This window comes from Trachemys scripta, chromosome 9, assembly GCF_013100865.1.
Source record: "Trachemys scripta elegans isolate TJP31775 chromosome 9, CAS_Tse_1.0, whole genome shotgun sequence".
NCBI lineage: Eukaryota > Metazoa > Chordata > Testudines > Emydidae > Trachemys > Trachemys scripta.
In genome coordinates, this window is record NC_048306.1 from 82,982,484 (window position 1) to 83,005,458 (window position 22,975).

The following is a 22,975-nucleotide window of genomic DNA, read 5'->3' on the forward strand; positions in this document are numbered from 1 at the left end:
ATAAATTCATGGAGAATAGTTCCATCAATGGCTATTGGGCAGGAATGGTGTCCCTAGCCTCTGTCTGCCAGAAGCTGAGAATGAGCGACAGGGGATGGATCACTTGATGATTACCTGTCGGAAGACAGGATACTGGGCTAGATGGACCTTTAGTCTGACCCAGTAGGACAATTCTTATGTTCTTATTCCTCAGATTTGAATGATATACCCAAAGTTTGAAAAGATTCATTCTATGTTTGCTGAACACTGATGCAATTATTTTTCCCCAGTTTAAACCAGGTTTGAACCAGTATTTACCAGTGCCCTGACCGAAATTAGTTTTCCTTGGGAAATTGCCAACCTTGCAGCAAAAAATAAAGATCAAATTTCATACAAGGTCAAGAACTCATTGCTGGGATTATGGATTGATGAATACTGGTTTATATGACATTCTGGAATGCCATGATATTGATGAAGTTATTACAAAGAATTACTATATTTGGTAAGGATATCTATGAAGTTCCTTAGATTCTTTTAGGATACATGGCTTAATTTAAATAAGTAAAGGAAAATATAGCAAGATCAAGACTTGTCGGCAAGAAACTGGTATTGCAACAAAGACGTATTATCAAGTTATAGTATTTGGGAAAAACAGTGTCATACTGACATTTGGTCAATAATATTTACAATACAGGACAAATAAATAACTATTCCTATGGGTAAATTTCACCCCAAAATGTATTTACATACCTTATTAATTTTTTCTTTGGGATGTGTCAGCAGTGCTGGGAAGTGTGAAAGAGCTTCACAATTCAAAACTACTTGTGTCTGTTCATCAGTACCAGTAACAATGTTGCCTACAGCTCTGAGTGCAGCAGTCTGAAACAACACACTGTATTTCAAGACTTGAACATTTAGAAAAACAATATTTTTATCTGTAAGTTAAGCATGAAAACAGTGAACACAGCAAAATTATTTCATTCAAATGTTACCACAAATTAGATAACTGACATTTTGATAACCTAAGTATTTTGCAAATAAATAATTGACTAAAGGTTTATCAGCAAACATCAAAGTGATAACTAAACAATTTAAAAAGTAAGCCACTTCAATATTGTATATTACTATATTTTGAAATAAATTAAGATATTGCTATCTAAACTTACTTGCACTTTAACTTCTTGGTGGCTCAGAAGGGGAACCAAATGAGGGACTATTCCAGAGTCTATCACCATCTGGATCTGTTCATTGCCAGCATCCGTTAGGTAGGAGAGGGCCCAGACTGTATCTACCAATATCTAACATTTAAAAAAAAAAAAAAAAAAAAGTGTCAAACCCATAAGGAGAGAAAGGTCTAAATAAGATGTGCCGAGATCTATGTTATAATGCTATTATATTTAAGGATAGGTTTTTTGTTCAAGCCTTGCTGTTAGAGTCCATTTAAATGTTTCTAGTTTTGTAACTGTCTCAAGGTAAGGGTTTTTACATTGAGAGGATTTTGTCGTTTACCATCTTATAAATAGAAGGAAATTACTCTGCTGTTTGACATATTCACTTTAAAAAGTCTAAAATGCAGCCACTTTGTAATTTGTTCCTTGCACCTTTGTCTGCTGCCTTCCTGGTAACTAGAACATAGGACAAAATATAATTTATAAACATAGTCAAGAATATGAAGGATATAATGGTCAAACATCATACCTGTCCTCTTGAGAATCTTTAATTTAAAGTGAACAATGAGAAAAAATAAAGATTGATTGTTGGGGTGACAACACTTCAGGGAACACAGAACAGGCAGCCTCAGAATGATGGCTCACATTTCACAGGAGATTAACTACTATCATTCACAAAGTAGAGTTCCTTCACAGAACTTTAAAAAGCATTTGAAAGGTACTTAGGGGAAACTAGATGCAATAGCACTGCATGCTGAAATAACTCATTTTTTAGTAGCACATCTGAACCGCATAAGTAGTATATTAATACAATATAATAAGTAAATAAAAGATGTAAATTTATATATGCCAGGAAATACATTGGAAGCAGTTGAGAGGAAACTAACAGTTCAGATGCAGGATTACAAAAATCTAAGCAATTCTCAGAGAATTAAGAGGTTCAGTATCATTTCAGCTACTACAAGTGTGAATGAACTGATCTGTAGATAGAGATGTTTCAAGAAACTCCACATAAGTTTTGAGTTAAAGGACAGGCCTCATCTACATGGGACAGTTATATCAGTACAAGTTAAAATGTATATTTAAACTGGTATAGTTATAATGGACATCAAAGTGGACATATTCCAGCATAAGTGTGCCTTTTTTCAGTTTGCCTTAGACCCCTTTCCAAGTGACAAACTAAACCAGAAAAAAAGGACACATACCACAATAAAATTGTTCACACAAGGGGTTATGCTAATATAACCATACTGGTATTGCCAGTAAAATCTTCCTGTATAGACAATGCCTCAAAAGAGATCCAATGGTGTAGGTCACCACAGTTTCTCATTTAACAGAATGTGGAGAGTCACCAGAATGGTCCTTTGTATTCACATAAAAGATAAAGAATCAATAATTCAAACCTTCCTTTAACTCTTCTAAAAGTAAACAGGTGAAATATATCAAAAGATCTCCACTAAAAAAATAAATCAATCACTATTGCAATTCTCTGATTTTTACTCTTACAGTCATTTAGTCAAGAATAATATTGTAGTCCACAATTTTGATTCTGAGCCAAAACAATCATTGCTTCAATGTTACTGTTATCATGGAGCAGATTCTAAAACCAGAGCTATTCTGGGCATACAAGTACCAACATTAAACATTTAGGACACCACTCAACATACTTTGGACATCCTATAATACCAAACCCTTGATGCCAGGGACAGCTATAGTACAAGTATTCAAATAAAACAGGATTAGGACAAACAACAAATGAAAAAAATAACTGATTAGTAATACACGTGCACAAACATCTACTTTATCCCTGGTGTAAGCCCACTTGACTTCTAATTGTAGTCAATGTCATAGATCAAGTTGGCCTAATATATATTTGAATCGTTAGCAATATATAGTCGAACCTCAGAGTTATGAACACTACAGTTACGAATTGAACAGTCAACTACACACCTCATTTGCAACTGGAAGTAAACAATCAGGCAGCAGCAGAGAGAGACACACAAAAAACAAACCAACAAAAAGAAGCAAACAGTACAGTACTGTGTTAAACTACTAAAAAAATAAATAAAGGGAAGGCAGCATTCTTCTTCTGCGTAGTAAATTTAAAGCCCTAGCTGAAGCCAGGATATTCAGGACTGGTAGGCTCCCTGCTATGCAACAAACTCACCAAGCGCACTGCCCCAGGGCCAGATCCAGTACTTTCAGGGTCCATGGCTCCAGGGAGGCACCACCATGTCAGAACTTACAGTCTCCCCACTGTAGAGCCTGGAATCCCTGGGACACCTAACTGGAGCCAACTCACTGCTGCAAGAGCCAGGAGGTCGTAGGATGGGCTGGGCTCTCAAGGTCTGGGACTCCAGGCAGCCCTACATATGGACTGACCCAAGAGTCTGGGAAACCCTGGTGTCCCTGACCCCAGGGCTGCAGACCCTGACATCCCCAGCAGATGCTGAGTACTCTGGTCCTGGGGAGCAATTTTAGAATCACCATCTGGTGACAGGTCTGAAACAAAATATTTCAGGTTTTTGCTTTTGGAAAAAAAAAAATCTGAAAAAAAATCCAGTTTTGGTTCAATCCAAACTCATTTTTTTCCTTCTAATTTTTCAGTTTGATCCCCAAACAAAAAAAAAAAATAAAAAAATAAATCAATTATTCACTCATATGTACTTATGGAAAAAGGCTACGTTTTAGTCACAAGTATTTTTAGTAAGTCACGGACAGGTCACGGGCAGTAAACAAAAATTCACGGCCCATGACCTGTCCATGACTTGGTCACAAAATAATTTGTGGAAAATGTTTTTACTCACATTTACATCTGTGTGGTGAATTAAAACACAGAGGGCTGGAAGGATCTGGGGGGGCGAGAGAGAGACAAAGTGTTAATATTAAATAGAAATACTCAAGACATTTAACAATTCAATTTGTTTAATTCAATTAAATTTATAAATAAGTAATTCAATTCACCTCCTGAATGGTTTCCATCGGTGGAGGTGGGTCTTTGTGACGGCATAAGTTGACCATGACCCAAGTAACATTCCTTAAGAATGTTATGGGAATAGATGGACTGATGAAAGACAGCAGAGGTTTCACCACTCCAAGACTAATAACATAATCTCGACACTGGGGTCCATCACCTGTGTAAACATTAAATCGTTTTATGAAGATAAAAATTATTTACAAAGAATAGTGTTGTAGAACCACGTTCCATGTTAAATAACCAAGGGCCTAGTTGTTAGATGACCCAAGGGCTACTCTTCCAGTTTCCAAGCACAATTTGGGCATGAGGTTGGGCCTCAGCTCAACTGTAAAACTGGTACCAGGGGTATAACATTGATTTCTACACACCCCCAAAAGGAAAACACCTCAGAACAGACAGTTTCCCCAATACCCACTGTTTAGCATTATTAAATTGTTCAGTGATCTGAGTAGAAGGTAGTCAAGAAACTAGGAATAACTTCTTTACATACTGCTTTTGGCAGTGCAGAGAATAATACATCCAATGTTCAACATCCTGGCAAGTGACAAGTCAGCTTTCCAGTATGTCTTCATTTTTGTAAATTTAAACCCTTCACTATTAAGAAGTATGTAAAATTGTCTAAGCCTTTGGATGCAATAGACACCATTAGTCAAAATGTGACTTGCCAACAACTGACTGTACAAGAAACACCTCGTTCAACATGCAGTAAATAACTGCTCCCCTTGATTCACATTAAACATACTTCGTGCTAGCAAAAAAAGTGATTTGCTGAATTCTGAAGAGGTAGTTATCCATGATTAAGAACATATGAAAAAACATAGCAAATAATGACCATGAGGACAAGGTATAGTGGAGGCCCATCAATCATAACAGGTACTGATCCAGACAAAATGCTCTGTCGGGGCGGCCAGAATGGCAAAGCAAAAACAAACAACAACAACAAAAAAAACACCCTGTGGCGCAGCTGGAGCCAGGGTGCAGGGGGACTCCCGGCGCTGCAGATGTGCCCTGGCTAGCGGGGGGGCGGGGGGGAGCGGAGGAGGAGAGAGAGAAGGGGGGTGGCCAGGGCTTCAGCGGGGCCCTCGCCTCGGGGCCCTGACCGCTGCACTGCCTGCCGGGAGGGCTCTGCGCCGCTCCGGTCGGCGGGGAGGGAAGGACGTGTGCTGCCCTGCCAGACTTGCTACAGACCTGGCACTGGCTGGGGCAGACTGAGTGCACAGCCCGCTCCCAGCAGGGCGCTCCCCTCCTCCGTACCGCCGCTCCCATAGGACGGCCGGATCAGCGAACCACAAATAAATAAATAAATAAGAAGCGGCCATGCCGCCCTAGGATTGGGCGGAATGCTGCCCTGTAGAATCTGCCACCTCAAGCACGAGCTTGCTCAGCTGGTGCCTGGAGCCGGCCCTGGACAAGTTCCATATTGCTTGAAACTGAATAGAACATTTTCAGTTTACTATGATATCCCCACAGTTTGATGTGTATTGCATCAACCTAGATACTTATATGGTCCTCAGCATTGTCGTAGCCAAGCCGTATTGTTAATAGGGAAGGAACAGCGTCACTCCCAGGTCCAAGTAACAATACTGTACGAATGTTTTAAGAAAAACTAGAATCAGAGTTTTTGAAAACTTAGCTTATTGTCACAAACTAAGCAATACCTAAACCCACAACATTTCAGTAATTTAAGACATGGTGGGGCTGACATTTTTAGACTACACTCACCACTATGATATTTGACTCTCTCTGTGGTGTATCAACAATAATCAAGAAGAGATAAACGAAAGTTTTAGGTTAGCCAAAAGCTTGGCCAGAAAAATTAAACATGTACTATGAAAGCTCCGGTGACTGAAGTGCGAGCTCTGATGGCGATCCAGAGCCTTTATAATGAAAACTGTTTTAAGTTGTTTTTCATTATAACATTATGCATGTGATTTGTTTGTCAGACATTCTTTCCTTTTCTTGTACCTTGACTGAAAGATGTACGTGTTAGAGGAGGAGCAAGAGAGAAAGCAGGAAGAGTTAAGCAAAGGGCATTTTGAGAGAAATGAACTCCATGTATTTGAGCCAATCCCATTGCTCTTGTAGTTAAGCATACTTTTTTTTTTTTTTTTAAAAAGATAATAGAATCCAAATTGGTTTATTAATTTGATTTCAAAAGAAACTTATATTAAGAGTAACACAAACCTATGATATTGCCTAAAGCCCATACTGCTTGCTCACACACATTTTGATGGGGTGAATGCAGCAGCCTCAGAAAAAGTGGCACAGCATCTGAAAAATAAAGCACTCTGTTACTCAAAAAGTCTTAGTTCCAAAGTGATGTGCTCATTACTATAGTTCGCTCTTAAGTTAAAAACTGACATTCCATTACCCCATGATGTGAAGATTTTCTCAGGCTAGGTGTTTATTCTGGTTAATGACACTTCACTCTTTTTCCAGATGATGTTCAAATATAAACATAGATCATAACACAACTTTTCCTTTCATATCATTCTTTCACAGAAGGGTCTGCATTTCAGACCAATATAATGAGAACAAAAGATTTAAGGTAGTTATTTTTATATAACTTTGTATGACAAGTTTAAATTATAAGTAATTATTCTTAATAAATGGTTCATGTTGAAATTCCATATCTAATGTTGAAATTCAATGGTAATTAGTAGAACTAATGTTCAACTGTTTTATCTATGTAGTTATCACTAGAGCTGTCTGAAATGGAATTTCAACACTTTAATAGCAACCCAACAAGCACAATTAGTTAATTTGAAGAAAGTCACTAATCATCATTAAGTAGCTATATATTTTCTACATTCTTTTCCATCACTGGTTATTAATAGAAGTTTTAGTTAGCAACTTTTAATAAGAAAAATCTTGAAAATTCTTATTGACATATTTGTACAGCAACATAAGCTGTCACCTATATATTTTGTCTTCTCTTCCTGGCTCTTGAAAGTTTTAGATAAAGGGGCAATCCAACTGATTACTACAAAAGAGATTCTGATGTTTCAAATACTGTCAATGAATGACTGGCAAAAAGAGCAAATTGATCTGTAAGGAAGGGGTTTAACAAAAATCACTCACCAAGAATAAGACACATCCCTGCCTCATATATAGGAACATTAGGAGCAGGAGCCAGCTCCCAAGCACAGTCACTGCTGAGTCAACATGTAACATTGTGATATTATCTGGAAGATGCTCTTAGCTCCTACTCTTACACCCCAAAAGCTAAGGGACTTGTGCAACATCTCCCGAAGAAGCTTGGTTGGGAGGAAGGACCCAATACTTGTTAACACTGAAGGACCTGTTTACTTTAATTACTTGGTCCCGAATTTACTCGGTGTAGGATTTTACTGAATTTACATTAATTTGCGGGGGGATAGAGAAGGTTTCATTTATAATCTGATTTTATAGTCAAACTGTTAGTTTTCTAAGCAGACACACCACACCACTGTCCCTTCTGACACATAATGGGTCAAATATTTTAATTCTTAAAACATGTTTATTAGCCACCGACCTTATTCAATATTAAACAAGAGGATTTACAAAGCGAGTATAATAATAGTAAAAATACCCCCAGCAATTACAATGACTGGTAGTTTTGGAGAGATGCTAATAGGCCATCTTCTTCATTCAAATAAACCATTACAAGAGAGTACCCATACTTGCATAATATTTGAGTACGGAGTACTTCAATGAAACTAGGTGTGTTTATGTTGTTTCTAATCTAAGTCCATCAGTAGAAAAATCCAAACTGCCAGACTCAATCCTGGCTTTCGATCCATTGAAAAGTTAGCTTTAATATAGCAGAAATAAAAGGATTCTAATTAGGGCTGTCAAACAATTGAAAAAATTAATTTCGATTAATCGCGCTATTAAACTATAACAGAATACCATTTATTTAAATATTTTTGGATGTTTTACACATTTTCAAATATATTGATTTCAATTACAACACAGAATACAAAGTACACAGTGCTCACTTTATATTTATTTTTGATTACAAATATTTGAACTGTAAAAAACAAAAGATAGCATATTTTTCAATTCACTTAATATAAGTACTGTAGTGTAATTTCTTTATCATGAAAATTGAACTCACTAATGTAGAGAGCTATTTAAAAAAAACCTGTATTCAAAAATAAAACAATGTAAAACTTTAGCCCCTACAAGTCCACTCAGTCCTACTTCAGCTAATCACTCAGACAAACAAGTCTGGTTACAATTTGCAGGATAAAATACTGCCTGCTTCTTATTTACAATGTCACCTGAAAATGAGAACAGGCGTTCACATGCCACTGTTGTAGCCGGTGTCACAAGATGGTTACGTGCCAGATGCGTTAAAGATTCATATGTCCCTTCATGCTTCTACCACCATCCCAGAACACAAGCATCCATGATGATGGTGGGTTCTGCTCGATAACTATCCAAAGCAAAGCGGACTGATGCATGTTCATTTTCATCATCTGAGTCAGATGCCACCAGCAGAAGGTTGATTTTCTTACTTGGTGGTTCCGGTTCTGTAGTTTCCACATCTGAATGTTGCTCTTTTAAGACTTCGGAAAACATCCTCCACAGATTTTGGATGGCACTTCAGATACTTAAGCCTTGGGTCGAGAGCTGTAGCTATTTTTAGAAATCTCACATTGGTACCTTCTTTGCGTTTTGTCAAATCTGCTGTGAAAGTGTTCTTAAAACGAACATGTGCTGGGTCATCATCCAAGACTGCTAACATGAAACATATGGCAGAATGTGGGTAAAACAGAACAGGAGACATACAATTCTTCAGTCACAAATTTAATTAATGCATTTTTTTTAACGAGCATCATCAGCATGGAAGCATGTCCTCTGGAATGGCGGCCAAAGCATGAAGGGGCATACGAATGTTTAGCATATCTGGCATGTAAATACCTTGCAATGCTGGCTACAGAAGTGCCATGCGAACGCCTGTTCTTATTTCCAGGTAACATTGTAAATAAGAAGCAGGCAGCACTATCTCCTGTAAATGTAAACAAACTTGTTCAGCCAATCGCTAAGACAAACAAGAAGTAGAACTGAGTGGACTTGTAGGCTCAAAAGTTTTACATTGTTTTGTTTTTGAGTGCAGTTATGTAATAAAAAATATGCATTTATAAGTTACACTTTCACGATAAAGAGATTGCACAATACTTGTATGAGGTGAATTGAAAAATACTATTTCTTTTATCATTTTTACAGGACAATATTTGTAATAAAAATAATATAAAGTGAGCACTGTACACTTTGTATTCTGTGTAGTAATAGAAATCAATATATTTGAAAATGTAGAAAAACATCCAAAAATATTTAATAAACAATAGAATGCCAATTAAAATTTAACAGTGCGATTAATCGCAATTCATTTTTTTAATCACGATTAATTTGAGTTAATCGTGAGTTAATTGTGATTAATCAACAGTCCTAATTCTAATGCATCATTATGTAACATGCAAAACCGAACCTAGATACACTTGCAGCAATCTAAATTGTATCACGAGGGGGGGATATCAATATTAGAGAAAACTGCTCTTTGACAGTTCAGTCCAACTCCTTTGAACTCAATAGGATCCTACTACATTATTTCAGTGGACTTTAACAATGCCCCAAAAAGAGAAGGATAATGAATTTTGTAACCAACTGCAATTTCACAACACAGATTCATTCTCTGATTAAACACAAACTCTCTCAGATGAGCTGAAGACTTAAAGTAAAAAAACTATTTAAAGATCTGTGATCTTTACACTGGTTAATTCTGTGAAATATTTGCCTTGGATTTGCTTACGTAGTACTTTAAAATTTGGTATTCAGGATTAATCTGTTACTTCTACGGAAAGATCTTTTTTGCCCCCCAGCATTTTCTCTGCTTTTTGTTAGTTCTCAGCTTCCCAGACCAAGAAGTTGGCTCTAAATTTTGCTACAAAATTCATATTAAACAAACAAACAAAAACTTTACATAAAATCCATTTTAACTTGTATTTTAAAAGCAAATCCAAGAGTTAACAGATTATGTTATTGTCAAGTGGTCACAGACTTATCACAATAAATAAGAAGCATTTTATTTCTCTTATCAAAGATAAAGCTAATAAAAGATTAAATTAGAATTACCTATGCCTGTGTCAACCTAGTAATCAAGCTAACATATTAATTTCAATCACTCAAACCAGACTGTAGAGTTTAAGCACAGTACTTTCCCTTATTGCAGTGGTTTTCAAACTTTTTAGGCTATGCACCCATTTCCAAATAACGTAGTCCAGTGATTCTCAAACCTCTGTACTGGTGACCCCCAAAGCCATCCCTAGGGTACAGCGAATCAGGGCGACCGCTCCAGGCCCCACGGGCCAGCACGCATGGGCAGTGTGTGAACTGCTGGCTGGGGGAGCCTAGCCCCCAGCCATCCCCTTTCCACCTGAGGGAGAGCGCGCCAGGAGGGAGAGCTTGCTGCAGCGCCTCCCTAGCCCCAGGCATGCATCGTCCCAGCCCCTGGAGCCCAGCGGCACTGCCAAAGGAGAGCCTGGGGGGAGAGCCACACCTGGCTGTTTGGGGAGGCATAACATCTCCCCTACCTGGCACCCAGTGCAGTGGATCCCAGAAGTAACTGATTTGTCACTTCCGCCGCAGGCCCTGCACCGCCCTAGGGTTGGCCCTGGTGACCCCTTTCACACAGCAAGCCTCTGAGTACAACCCCCCTTATAAATTAAAAAGTTAATATTTAACAATTATATATGCTAGAGACGAAGCGGGGTTTGGGGTGGAGGTTGACAGCTCACGATCCCCAAGGAATAATCTTGTGACCCATTGAGTGGTCATGACCCTGTTTGAGAATCCTTGAGTAGTCTATCGCATAGTTGGGATTGGTCCTGCTTTGAGCAGGGGATTGGACTAGAGTACTAGACTGAAGTCTCTTCCAACCCTAATATTCTGGATACCCCCATCTGACATTGGGTCATAATATAGTTATGCAAACGGCTGGGGGTGGGGTGGAGGAGAGAAGGTGGTTTGTAAGGGATAACACAATACATTATCCACCATTACAGGATTTTTCTTGTGTACCCCAATGAGAGTTCATGTGTGCCCCAGTTTGAAAACCACTGCCACATTAAACAAAATGTAGAATTGACTCAAATATTTAAGAATAAGGAAACCGTTTTTAATGTGGAGTTTTCACACATTAAATTTCTTGAGTGGAAGAGTTACCCCTGCCCTTTCACACTGTTGGCAATTCAGCATCTCCAGCATTGACAGTTTATAGTGCAGTAAAATTTGATCACATTGTCTCTGGATTTCAGTAATATTTTGATACTTCCTGTTCTGTTTTTAAGTTGTGTGGACTTCGTTTTTTCCTTGTCTGTGTATAACAACCTTTTCCTTATTTACAATAGCAGATCCATGAGGAATTGGAAGAGAATAGGAAGTAAATTTGATTCAACTACAAAAACTTGCTTGAACATGGCAGTGATTCTATATTCAGATCTCAAGAAGCACGATTATTTTATTTGGCAAATTCAATACTAGAGAAGAGCCCTGTTCTCACAAGTTGACGTTCAAGTAGATTTAAAAGAAATATGTAGGGCACAGAACCATAAAACAATTTTCTGTTTCTTCTGGCAACATGGATTGCAAGTACAAAAATTCCTTCCTAACTTCAGATTCCTGAACATATGGACACCATTTTATCTAGTGAGAGATCTTGGAAGTAAATTCCCTCAGAGGAACCCTCTGGATTTGGACTGTACCTTTTGCTTCGCCTTCAAAATTAGGTAGGGAATCCCTCTTAATTGTGAGGAAAAGTAAAAAATAGCATTTGAAAACTGGAAAACCAGCAGATATTAACTCTGCTAAAATAGTGTGAGTTCCCACAAGAGATTACTCACCATCAGGAAACCCAAATGTATTTAAAATCTGAGAAAATGAAGAACAAAAGCAGTTGTGTGCTTCAACTGATGCTGCTTGCCAGAGAAGGGGTAGAATTTCTGGCAGGAGACTTCCTGGGCAGGTCCTTCCACGATGTGCCTGTGATTGACAATTCAGTTTCAACCATCCTGGCTATCATATAAAAGTACCAGTCCTACATAGTGTAGATTGGTGAGTATTTGAGGACGAGAGATAGGGTGTAGGTGCTTTTTAAATCATCACTTGAGCCTCATATTTTTGAAGAAATTACAGTATGCACATGAAATGCATTATCAAAACTGATCAACTTACTAGATTGAACTACAGCCTGTGTTTGTTCAGAGGTTCCAGATGCAATGTTTGTCAAAGCCCATGCAGCTTCAAACTGTAAAGAAGGACTACAAATAAAAGTGTAAAGTTAGAAAATGTTCTGTATTACAGTAAAACTATCTGAATCTAATACAGTATCTTAACATGAACACTTGCAAATGCTTGCATGAATTGTTTTGTCAAAGGATTTCTATGAAATCTTCCCAAAACAATTAACTTTTCCTACCAGTACTTTCTTTTAAAAAAGTAACATACTCACTTGTCATCTCTTTCAAGACAGTGCACTAAAATAGGTAGTATTCCAGATTTTATTAAGTCATCAATCGGTGGATTGCGATCACTGGAAAGAAGCTTCCTGTTTAGGAACAAAGGAGAAAATATGAAATTTGCAGACAAATCCCCTAAAGTCAAATAGAACTTTTTAAAAATGAGTGAATTTAGCACTGCTGAAAAGTTGTGTACTTAGCTACTATTTGAGCCAATCCCACCATCTCTTCTGCTACTACTCTAAAGAGTATGACTGTTGAGTTGAACATCTGTTTTGTCCTCATAGTAAACCCATGACAGGAGTAAGTCAGTCATCCACATGTCCCTCCCCTGCATTATCTTCCCAGCTGGAGCAGAAGATAAGAGGCAAGGTATTGGCTGCCAGACCATGCTTTCTTCCCTCTTCCTCACTAAGGAGTCAGTGTGTAGGGGATACAAATTAGGGTAGTCATGCAATTAAAAAAAAATTAATGGCACAATTAAAAAAATAGAATACCATTTATTTTAATATTTTTGGATGTTTTCTACATTTTAAAATATATTGATTTCAATTACAACACAGTGCAGTACTCACTTAAAATTTATTTTTAATTACGAGTATTTGCACTGTAAAAAAAAAGAAATAGTATTTTTCAGTTCACCTCATACAAGTACTGCAGTGCAATCTCTATCATGAAAGTTGAACTTCTAAATGTAGAATTATGTACAAAAAAACCTATATTAAAAAAATAAAACAAGGTAAAATTTTAGAGCCTGCAAGTCCACTCAGTCCTACTTCTTGTTCACCCAATCGCTCAAACAACTTTGTTTACATTTGCAGGAATTAATGCTGCTGGCTTCTTGTTTACAATGTCACCTGAAAGTCAGAACAGGTGTTGTCGCCGCCATCGCAAGATATTTACGTGCCATATGCACTAAAGATTCATATGTCCCTTCATGCTTCAACCACCATTCCCAGGGGGCATGCATCCATGCTGATGACGGATTCTGTTCGATAACAATCCAAAGCAGGGCGTACCGACGCATGTTCATTTTCATTATCTGAGTCAGATGCCACCAGCAGAAGCTTGATTTTCTTTTTTGGTGCTTCCGGTTCTGTAGTTTCCGCATCGAAGTGATGCTCTTTTAAGACTTCTGAAAGCATGCTCTGCACTTCGCCTCTCTCAGATTCTGGAAGGCACTTCAGATTCTTAAACCTGGGGTCAAATGCTGTAGCTATCTTTAGGAATCGCACATTGGTACCTTCTTTGCGTTTTGTCAAATAAGCAGTGAAAGTATTCTTAAAAAGAACAACACGTGCTGGGTCATCATCCGAGTCTGCTATAACATGAAACAGATGGCAGAATGCAGGTTAAACAGAGCAGGGGACATACTAACTCCTCCAAGTAGTTCAGTCAAATTTAATTAAGGCATTATTTTTTTTAACGAGTGTCATCAGCATGGAAGCATGTCCTCTGGAATGGTGGCCGAAGCATGGAAGGGCATATGAATGTTTAGCATAGTTGGCACCTAAATACCTTGCAATGCCAGCTACAGAAGTACCATGCAAATACCTGTTCTCATTTTCTGGTGTCCTTGTAAATAAGGAGAGGGCAGCATTATCTTCCATAAATGTAAACAAACTTGTTTGTCTTAGCGATTGGCTGAACAAGTAGGACTGAGTGGACTTGTAGGCTCTGAAGTTTTACACTGTTTTTGAATGTAGTTAGAGAACCAAAAAAATAAAAATCTACATTTGTAAATTGCACTTTCACAACAAAGATTGCACTACAGTACTTGTATGAGGCGAATTGAAAAATACTATTTTATAATTTTTAGTAAAAATATTTATAATAAGAAATAATATACACTTTGATTTCAATTACAACACAGAATACAATATGTATGAAAATGTAGAAAAACATGCAAAATATTTAATAAATTTCAATTGGTATTCTATTGTTTAACAGTGCAATTAAAACTGTGATTAATCACGATTAATTTTTTTGAGTTAATCGCATCAGTTAACTGCGATTAATCAACAGCCCTAATACAAATGCACATGCTGCTAGGAAGGAGGGAGTACAAACCCACTTGAACTTTTACTCCTTTAACCTCTCTTTTCAACATCCATGAGGTGAGCGAAGGCCTGTAGGGACCCAAGTGGGACTGCTTCAGAAGAACAAAGTTGGGGGGGGGGGGGGGGAAAGAGATCAGAAGCACATTTCTTTCCTCATGTCCCAGCCCACACCAAACTGTCTCCCTAGAGGGGGACAGGGGACATGCTAGACAAGAAAGTAGCTGTGACTGACTGCTGCTGCTGCTTCCAATCCTGAATGCTACCAGCGGCCACTGCCTTAAACTGGCAAGTAAAGCAGAGTCTGCACAGTTAAAATATCTTAATAAAACCTGGTTAGGGGCTTTGAATATTTAAAGTTTGTAAAAGCTGTGTGATGTTACTGCAGATGCATATTTATATTGCCAACTAAGAAGAAAAGCTTCCTTTTTAGGAGAGATGTAGATGGACAGACAAGTTATCCTAGGATTGATTACGATACATACCCCTAGTTCCTACAAAAAAACCCAATATTCACTCTTTCAATGGCAAAATACAGCACAGTTTCGGTTTACTCAAAAACTACAACAAGTTTATTTTCTGTCCTCTCAGGCAACTCATGACCCTGGCTCCAAGAATCAGTTAACTCCAATTATTTGTAACTGCTTCTGTTCAAACAATGCTCTGTCCTTGCCATGTGTTTCAGGAAATTACAGGTAGATCACATCCTCCCTTCCGCACTAAGGTGACAGAGCAGTATAAGAGAAACACCTAAATAGCTTTCATTCCTTATTATAACATTAAAAGGACCTCTGCTTGTAGGCCTTGTCTACATGCACAAATTGTACTAAGTTAACTTAAAATTGTTTCTAAACCAATTTAATCAGTGCAAAAGTCTATGTGGACTTTCTTATTTCTATTTAAACCAGTCATGTTTCAGTTTACTTCAAATATATTCCTTCTCTGGTTTAAACTGAAATAAGTGTCAATACAGCCATGCACCAGTTTAACGAAATAGGTTTTAAAAATCAAGTTAAACTGGTACAACTTTCTCATGTAGACAAGACCTTACAGTAAACAGCTCAAAAACTGCTACTTGACTGGTTAAGAGGTTCAAAGGTATCATTAAGTTAAAGTGTCTTCAAGTATTTGCCAATTAGCCTAACTTGTTAGGAATCTGTTAGTCTTGTAATGATTTAAACCCCTTCTGAGTGAAGATCCTCTCCACCTCAGACAACTTATTTAAATTAAAGGAAAACTGTGTCCAATGACTACTTATACATATGAAATCAATTAGGATCTTTACTCAATTTATTTTGGAAGTCAGGAGTATGGCATTTACTAAAATCCTAGAGTTCACATGAATATTTATTAAGAGAATTCAACCTTAATATCTACATTATGTCAGTTTGGTTTTATAAACAAATTTTATACACAGGATATTTTATTGCAGTACTAATATTTGGTGAACTTTATCCATAGATGACATCACCATTCTATCTACTAGTGCAGGGGTCGGCAACCTATGGCACGAGTGCCAAAGACGGCACGCGAGCCGATTTTTAATGGCATGCTGCTGCCTGGCCGAATGCAGCAAGCCGCCAGCCCATCCCCTGCCTTCCCCCCTCCCCTGGAGGCATACTGCTGTGCGCTCCCGCTGGGCAGTGTTTGGCTCCGTGGGGAAGCAGACACGCTCCCCCTCCCCTGGAGCCATGCCTCCGCACGTGCAGTGCTCTGAGGGGCGGAGCTGCGCGCTCCTGCAGGGCAGCGTGTCTGGTTCTGCACGGAGCAGAACATGCTGCTAGGAGCCTCATGGTAAGGAGTCCGGGGGGGGGGGGGGGTTAGATAAGGGGGGGAGGCAGTCAGGGGACAGGGAGCAGGGTGGGTTGGATAAGGGGTGGGATCCTGGGCAGGGTGGTTAGGGGCGGGAGGTCTCTGGAGGGGGCAGTCAGGGAGCAGGGGGGGTTGGATAGGGCATGGGAGTCCCGGGGTCTGCAGAGAAGAAGCGGGGGCGGAATAGGGGCATATCCCCCCTAGCCCTCTGCCCTGACCCCCCCACACACACACCCCAGCCCTCTGCCCTGAGCCCTGACCCCCCCCCACATACACTCAGCCCTCTGCCCTGAGCTCCACAGCCCCGCACACCCCCAGGCCTGTGCCCTGATCCCTGTGCCCCGCACACACCCCAGGCCCCTGCTCTGAGCCCTGTACCCCCCCTCATACACACCCAGCCCTCTGCTTGACTCCTTAACCCCCCCCCCCCGACCCCATCCCTGACTCTTGCACCCCCCCACATCCCCAGCCCCCAACACCCCATGCACCCCTCCACATCCCCATCCCCACCCCTCGCACCAAATGGGAGCTGCCCAGGTAAGTGCCACACACCCAATCCTCCTGCCCCAACCCTGAGCCCCCCTCCCTCATTCTAGCTCCTGGCCAGATCATTCACCCCCAGCCCTGTGCTCAGTGCACTCCCACCCTCAGCTCAGTGCAGAGAGAGGAAGAGAATGGGCCGGAACCAGAGAGAAGGTAGGTACCCACTGTATGTGGGCAGGGCCAGGACCAGGACCCTAGACCAACAGCAGTCTGAGTGGGTCTGGCAGCCAGGATCCTGGCTGGCAGGAGCCAGCAGATGGAACCCCTGAGCGGCAGTGGGCTGAGCCACTCAGCCCACTGCTGGTCTGGGGTCCCAACCGCCGGCTCTGCACAGCCTGCTGCCGGTCTGGGGTTCTGGCTGCCAGACCCTTGCCAGCCGAGGTCCTGGCTGCAGGCCCCGCTCAGCCTGCTGCCGGCCTACATGAACAGAACCCCAGACCAGCAGCGGGCTGAGCAGACCGGCGGCATAAAATCAATCTTTTTTTTTATTTAAATTTAAATGAAGATTCTTAAACATTTTGAAAACCTTGTTTACCATACAGCACTAGTTTAGTTATATAATATATAGACTTCTAGAAAGAGACCGTCTAAAAAACATTAAAATGTATTACCGGCATGCGAAACCTTAAATTAAAGTGAATAAATGAAGACTCGGCACACCACTTCTGAAAGGTTACCGACCCCTGTACTAGTGTAAGAATTCACAATTTTCTTAATTTAATAGCACTATATAAGCTGCAAGAGTAGAAACAGCAAAGCTGAATGAACTGTGCTCTTACCTTGCAGCCTGCACTGCACTTAACTGGATACCCTGGTTGTCACTTGAAGCATTCTACAATAAAATCAATAACTTAAGAATTCAGCCATTTTACATTTGTCATTAAACCAAAAAAGTTCAGAGAAAAATAAATATTTTTACCTGAACTATTGCCTCCAATGAGGTGTTTTGCTGGGGAGGGGGAGAAACAACAACAGTTAGATATATATATATTTTTTTTAAAAGTTAAGAAAAACTTCAGACATTGTTAATTCTTACCACTCTGAAATCACCATCTATATCTGAATCTTCACAGATATCTTCATGGGGTACATTTCTTCTCTTTAACAGGTGTTCATCTCTCTTGTTCTTTAAAGAAAAATAAATTTGCTGTGTTTTGCAGCTTTATTTCCCCCCCCGCAGAAGCTGAGATGACTCTCTTTTAAGTTGTGGGTAAAACTAAGTATCTCACTGATACTATTAATGCTCAGACAATCAAGCCAGGCATCAAAGTGCGTGACTAAGATGAGCGCTCACCATTTGTACCTTCCCGAGGAACAGGATGGCCGTCTCTTGATTATTGCTACAGCTGTATAAGATTTTACTATATGTGACATGACCTATATACAACTCATTTGTCTATATTCATCACTGAAACCACTAAATTCACTGCATTTAATTTTCTGTTAACCTTAAAACTAGTACATTTTGTCCTAAGATTTTTTTTCCTCAGAGCTCTAATGGCTTATACTCCCACAGTCCCAACATCCAGAGTTTTACCTTTTACACCTTTTGCTTCATCTAAAATTATACTAAACTGAACACTATTTTTATTTTGTTCCAAACTTGGCACTTATTGCTCTCGCACAGAAAGAATTTGAAGACTTCCCTCCCAGCATCAAAATCTTTGTGGAGATGCTGTTCAGATTTCAGAGCAAACAAATCAGTAGTCTGGTATTGCAAAATATGTCATGACTACTATGGAGCGTCATGGGGTTTGAGAGCCCGAAAATACGGATTCAAGTGTTGAAAAAGCAAAGCTTGGCAAATACTAGTATTCCACTTGAAAAAAGATTTAGACATCTTAAATTCAATTCCATGCTTAAGTGAAAGTTAACATACTTTCCAAACATATTCCACTATCCCAATGCTGTGTAAACATTCTGCATTTTCACAGCAGCTACTTAACAAAACAAAAATCCATGTATTTTTCAATGTATGGTTTCAAATCTCTTGCTGTCACCCACTAAAAATATTTAATAAACCTCACTGCTTTCCTAATTTTTCTCCATCATATATTGTCTTATTGTAGGATGCTCATACTAGTTTTAATTTTTTAATACCTGATAACTGCAACAGGACAATTTTGTTGCCATCCTTCTTTCCTCACCATGTCCAAGTTCTAGGTTCCCTAACAGCCCTGATCGATGGGTATGATGCTTGCCAGTTCAGTACACTGGTCTCCTCCCCAAGTGGGGGGACAAAATAGTGTACACATTTCTATCACTAAAAGGTCACCCCAGCCATCTCTCTCATTGTGATTTTATTTTGCTTCATTGGCAACAATATATGTTGAAGGATTACAGCTTTTAACTCTTGCCTCCCTGTATGTTTTGGGCTACAGCTGACTGCTGATTTAATGTCAGGAATATCTTTCCTTGCTATAGAAGAGCACGGACATCTTAGGATTTTTTTGCCCTTCCCCTAAGCACGTAGTAGGCTTGACTTGATTATCTATTTGCAAGTGTTAAGGAAAAGCTATGATCCTTGGTAAGTTACAAGTAAAAAGAGTCCACTGTCATTCTTGAGAAGTATTAGGACCAAAGCTTATTCAAATCTTAAGACAAGGAGGAGTGAGGACAGGATTCCCAGTGAGTATTGGTAGAGGATGGTTTCAGCAACACAGAGATTGAAATATTCCTTAAAGCCCTAATTCTTCATGTGAGGAAGAAACCAAAATTAATTTGCCTATGTCACTGAAACCCAGTAGATGGGATGGGGCTTGTGGGAACAGCCCAGTGATTAGTGTTATTAGGGACAGGAAGCAAATAAAGGGTAATGCAGGGACTGGTCATCAGTGAGGCAACATCCAAGGGAATGTTTCGACTTAAAGATCTTTGTGTAACTAGTTTAAATGAAGTTACAGTCATTCATTTATAGATAAACAACTAATGTGCATTTTTAGTTCCTGACTTGGTAGCATCTGCTTTGAAGCTTCCCTCCCCACAGACCCTGTAAAGACAAATAAAATTTCACAACATCCTTTTAAATGGTCTATAAAAAAGTAAGCACTATGACTGTCTTTGCCTCAGACACAAAAAACTTCTGTAATTTCTACTCAAATGCCTGAGACATAGAAGTTATATTTAGTAAAAACACTAATCGATCTTACCTTTCTTAACTCCACGACAACTTCATTTCGTTGTCTTCTCATAGTCTGAAAAGTTTAAGATAAAATAATTACAGCATACTCCCAATCTGGACCAAGTCATTGTGATGTGCTTTGGCAGCTTTCTAAATATTTTACTTTTAGAAGACACCTTTAATTAATTTTTTTTAATGTAAATAGAGACCAAGTAACTACTTTTGATTCATCAGTATGGGATTTTATTTTGAAATATAAAACTAGCATTAAATACAGATATATCTCTGTTTCTATTACTTAATACAATAACTACATTATTTGTGCTGTATAATATCTGCTCAACACTTGCATAAATTTCCTCAGTCCTATTTTTCCAAAATACAAACTAATAAAGAGACTATCCCACAACAGGGAAAGTACATGGAAACAAGGGAATAAATTATGTAAGGGGGGAAGTGAGGGGAATAAATTGTTTATATCAGAAAACATGCTAACAATAAAAACCCATTCTTATAAATATCACTACATGCCAATAAAGAATATGATAATTTTGTACAGAGCCTTTTAATTTATTTCACAATTTTCCAGATAGAATCCTATAGCCCTTTCTGGGTTTGGGTTTTCAGAATACGTTTATTTCAGAGTTAACTGGACTAGTTGTATTAGAATATTCTAATGTTAAATTACACTAGTGAAAACTGGTGTACTGCTTGTAATTATTCACCAGTACTCAGAGAGGCACTTAAGATTAACAGTAGTTCTTGGGACAAAAAGACTGATGTAACACAGAGAAATAAATAGCTCTGTTTAAATCAGAGGCTATATCTACACTACGAGCACTACAGAAGCACAATTATGGCGCTGTAGTGCAGACATTTGTTTCAGTAAGGGAAGGCGTTTTTCCATTGCTGTAGTAAATCCACCTCCTTGAGAGGTGGTAGCTAGTTCAATGAAAGAACTTTTCCAATCGACCTAGCAGTGTTTATAGCAGGGCATAGGACAGCTTAACTACGTATCTCAGTGCTGTGAACTTTTTATACCCTTGAGTGACATAGCAATGTTTTAGAGTAGACCAGGCCTGAGCTTTAATTTCCTTGGTTGTGCCATGAATACAGCACCTGGTAATTTCTCAGGAACAATACTTATAAATAATTGTATATAATTACAAAATGGTGTGCTTGACACTTTTCTGATTTACCAATGGCATTAAATAACAGACATTTGAAAGTTTAAGTTGCAAATGGTATCACTCAAATGTCAGGCAATGCAAATGTTAAAGTTGTGTCAACAACCTCAACTATCCTCTTGTGCATATGCATTATGATGCAATTTTAATTATAGTATTGATACTATAATTCAACACCTTGAACATACCTTGGATGGTACACTGTGAATGAGACAAAAATTCTACTTAACTTTCTACTAATCTCTGCTTCACTCACTGTACATTGTCCAGCCTGTGCACAGTGTCCAAACCTACTTTGTTATTGATTGCACAGCTGTGTAAGTCCATCAATTCAGTGGATCTATTTCTAGTTTATATTATGGAAATGGCAAATAAAATTTGATCCATACTTAACTATCTAAACGATTGTACTATGTTTTTTTTATTATGTACACCTTCACTATACAGATACTATTATATCTGTAGAATGTCTGCCTTGTTGAATATATAGATTGGCAGATGATTGTGTAATTAAAATACTAGCATACACACAGAGGTAAAAGTGAAGGTTGTGCAGGCAACCTCAGCATTAGCTTTTCCTGACCAGAATGCTTCACTTTGCAACCTTAATGATTTATCAAGATTTTTAGTAAAGTAAAAATTGAGATTTTTAAAAAGAAAAACAAATTTTGTAACATGGATCTATTTATTAGACGGAAGTAGAATGTTCTTTCCTGATACATACTTGGCTGAGGCCAGGGCTCCTCTAGACCAGGCATAGCCTGAGTGCATGCAAAGGCTTCAAAGGAGCCTGCATCATTCAATACGTATTTGTAAATGTGTCAGATTTTTCCAGATGTTTAAAGTAAAAATTCAAAATTTCACACACTTGTGCATAAACAGATATTAGCATGGGAGATTATTAAGTAGTTTGGTTATTAAATTACTGCACACACAGTTTAGAATAAAGGGCATTGACAAATATTCAATTTAGAAAAAACATTTGTCTGAAAATGGTTTACTGTTACATTACAAATACAACTAAAATTACTGTAATAGAATGATTAGAGAAATTATTTTCAGTTTGTTTACTTTGAGCATTTATCAGTACTTTGCGTGTAGTCAGTTTCACCACATTTCCTGATTAGTCAATTCCTTGTTTGTTTGGAACTTTTGCACAGTCATGGGGAGAGAAACATTTGAAAATAGAAAATGTGATTGTAAAATTACAGAAATTGGCAGGATGATCTAGGTGCTAATGCAGTACCTGAAAATACTTGTAACTCTTCATTTCATGTTGAATGTCACTTTAACTATAGCTATTAGATATTATTTTATAAGATCTAGCAAAAATGACAACATATCAGTTTTTGTTTCTTTCTGTAATGAGATCTCAAGTTGTTTCTTAACAATTTGTTTCTACAGTGTATTAGAAAAGGAGAATTGAGAACTGTTTTAAATGAGAGAATTGAATGAAGAAAGAATGGTTGACTTGTTCAAGAAGCTGAAGACTTCCAAGCATAAGAACAGAGTGGAAAAGGTGAAGGAAACCATTGGGAGTAAGGCTTATGCAGAGCAGAGTAATTGCCAAAGCTTTAAAAACAAGGACTCGAAGTTTAAATGTGACAGACACAGGTGATCATGGTTGTA

General features: G+C 38.6%; 1 protein-coding gene across 3 annotated transcripts in view; it reads right to left on the minus strand.

Annotated features, from left to right (window-relative positions):
* The window catches only part of KPNA4 (karyopherin subunit alpha 4), a 56,159-nt gene that overhangs the window by 25,763 nt on the left and 7,421 nt on the right, over positions 1-22,975 (minus strand). For all 3 annotated transcript variants that reach the window (XM_034782573.1, XM_034782572.1, XM_034782574.1), the window contains exons 2-12: positions 20,188-20,232; positions 18,075-18,164; positions 17,958-17,987; positions 17,818-17,870; positions 12,620-12,715; positions 12,343-12,428; positions 6,310-6,396; positions 4,113-4,282; positions 3,956-4,000; positions 1,146-1,277; positions 730-858 (exon numbers count right to left, since the gene is read on the minus strand). In XM_034782573.1, the coding sequence (XP_034638464.1) occupies positions 730-858; positions 1,146-1,277; positions 3,956-4,000; positions 4,113-4,282; positions 6,310-6,396; positions 12,343-12,428; positions 12,620-12,715; positions 17,818-17,870; positions 17,958-17,987; positions 18,075-18,164; positions 20,188-20,232 (963 nt within the window). The remainder of the gene's footprint in view (positions 1-729; positions 859-1,145; positions 1,278-3,955; positions 4,001-4,112; positions 4,283-6,309; positions 6,397-12,342; positions 12,429-12,619; positions 12,716-17,817; positions 17,871-17,957; positions 17,988-18,074; positions 18,165-20,187; positions 20,233-22,975) is intronic.